This window comes from Lontra canadensis, unplaced genomic scaffold (assembly GCF_010015895.1).
Source record: "Lontra canadensis isolate GAN:19392208 unplaced genomic scaffold, GSC_riverotter_1.0 scaffold290, whole genome shotgun sequence".
In the NCBI taxonomy this organism is placed as follows: Eukaryota; Metazoa; Chordata; class Mammalia; order Carnivora; family Mustelidae; genus Lontra; species Lontra canadensis.
The window spans coordinates 42,104-44,291 of record NW_022631284.1 but is presented as its reverse complement, the minus strand read 5'-3'; the positions used below and the strand labels follow the sequence as shown (position 1 = coordinate 44,291).

General features: G+C 44.0%; 1 protein-coding gene across 1 annotated transcript; it reads left to right on the top strand.

Annotated features, from left to right (window-relative positions):
* Positions 1-561: 561 nt before the first annotated feature.
* On the top strand, positions 562-2,183 carry LOC116862651 (protocadherin beta-2-like; the record flags this gene model as incomplete). The annotated part of the gene is made up of 1 exon (XM_032849998.1): positions 562-2,183. A coding segment is annotated over exon 1 (1,350 nt), but the record flags the coding sequence as incomplete, so codon positions are not given.
* Between the last annotated feature and the right edge of the window lie 5 nt (positions 2,184-2,188).

Sequence of the window (2,188 nt, the reverse complement as noted above, 5' to 3'; positions counted from 1 at the left end):
GGGAAAATTCAATACTTGCTATTTGCTATTATGAAATTATTACCATTGCTAGATGTGATAACTGATTTGAGGTTCTGTTAAAAATGCCCTTATCTGTTAGAACATAAAATAAAAATGTTGATACATTCACATGAAGAAATTTTCCAACTATTTTTGGAGATTTTCGTGTGGCCCAAATGTGTCGAATTTTAGGAAAATGTTAAGTGAGAGTGGTGCAAGAGAGACACAGGAGTAAGAACAATATTTCACATCCATGAGAAAGTTATTTGAATACTGAGCTTTCCCTGAGTTTGTATAGTTTTCTGTTTCTCTTGAGCACGAAGATGGTAACCTAGCCACCACCCATACGCACACATGCCCAATCTCTAAATAAACTGGAACCTGCCTACTCAAAGCCTTCTTTCATCCTGGGACTGAAGTTACTCCCTTTCAGTTTCTCAAGTTGGTGTTTTCCAATTTAAAAAAAAAAATGCCCCTTCGATCTGTGAGAAAACTGGAATGGAAATGCCATGGTCACTATGGGTGCAATGAAAAAGTCTTTGGAAATACAGATAAAAGGTTGAGACACTACATGAAAATACTCCATTTAGATTGGCATCTGTCTGAAAGGAGTAGGATGTTAATGTTTTGGATAAAATAAACACTCGGAAAGGACGCGGGGTGGCGCTGCAGCATTAAAAGTAGAACGAAGAGAGAAAGCTGCCAGCCGGCACTCCTTAACCCAGATGCTGTGCTAAAGAAACAAGCAGGAAGGGGAGGCTTTCTAAGGTGTTTCCAACGGGAAATCGGGGTCCTAGGCGTCTCCACTTATGACCGTACCCGCAAGATACTAGATGATAGAGTCAGCCACGACGCGAGCTGAGACTGGGTCAAGTTTGCTGGGAGACCAGAAAGCGATGGAGGCCGGAGAGGGAAAAGAACGCTTTCTGAGACAAAGGCAAGTCTTTATATTCTTTGTTTTGCTGGGCATAGCTCAGGCTGCTTCTGAGCCTAGGCACTACTCAGTGGCTGAGGAAACGGAGAGTGGCTCTCTTGTGGCCAATTTGTTAAAAGACCTGGGGCTGGAGGTAAATGAGCTAGCTGCACGGGGGGCTCGAGTCATTTCCAAAGGGAAAAAAACGCGTTTGCATTTTGATAGGCAGACCGGGGATTTGTTGTTAAATGAGAAATTGGACCGGGAGGAACTGTGCGGCCTTACCGAGCCATGCGTGCTACCTTTCCAGATGTTACTGGAAAATCCCTTGCAGTTTTTTCAGGCTGCGCTACGGATTAGGGATATAAATGATCATTCCCCGGTGTTCCTAGACAAAGAAATAATTTTGAAAATTTCAGAAAGTGTCACTCCCGGAACTACTTTCCTGATAGAACGTGCCCAGGATTTAGATGTAGGAAGCAACAGTCTCCAAAGTTACACAGTCAGCCCCAATTCCCATTTCCATCTTAAATTACAAGACAGTCCTAACGGCATATTACCACAGCTGGTATTGGACAAAGCTCTGGATCGCGAGGAACAGGCTGAGATCAGATTAACTCTCACAGCATTGGATGGCGGGACTCCACCCAGGACTGGCACTGCCTTGGTTCGCATCGAAGTCTTAGACATCAATGATAATGCCCCCGAGTTTGCAAAGCAGTTTTATAAGGTGCAGGTTCAGGAAAACAGCCCCATTGGATTTCCGGTTGTCATAGTCTCTGCTAGCGATTTGGACATTGGAACGTATGGAGAAATATCTTACGTATTTTCCCAAGCCTCTGAAGATATCCGCAAAACTTTTCAAATAAATGCAAAGTCAGGAGAACTCTTTTTAACACAGAAACTGGATTTCGAATCCACTCAGACTTACACATTAAATGTTCAGGCTACAGACGGTGGAGGACTTTCTGGAAGTTGCGTGGTGTTTGTCCAAGTGATGGATTTGAATGACAATCCTCCGGAACTGACTATGTCAACATTCATCGATCACATCCCAGAAAACTTGGAGGAGACCATAATTGCTGTATTCAGGGTTTCAGATCCTGACTCTGGAGACAATGGAAGAATGGTTTGCTCCATTCCAGATGATCTCCCTTTCTTCCTTAAACCTTCTGTTGAGAATTTTTACACCCTAGTGACAAACACAGCTCTGGACCGAGAGACAAGAGCCGAGTACAACATCACCATCACCGTCACCGACCTGGGGACCCCCAG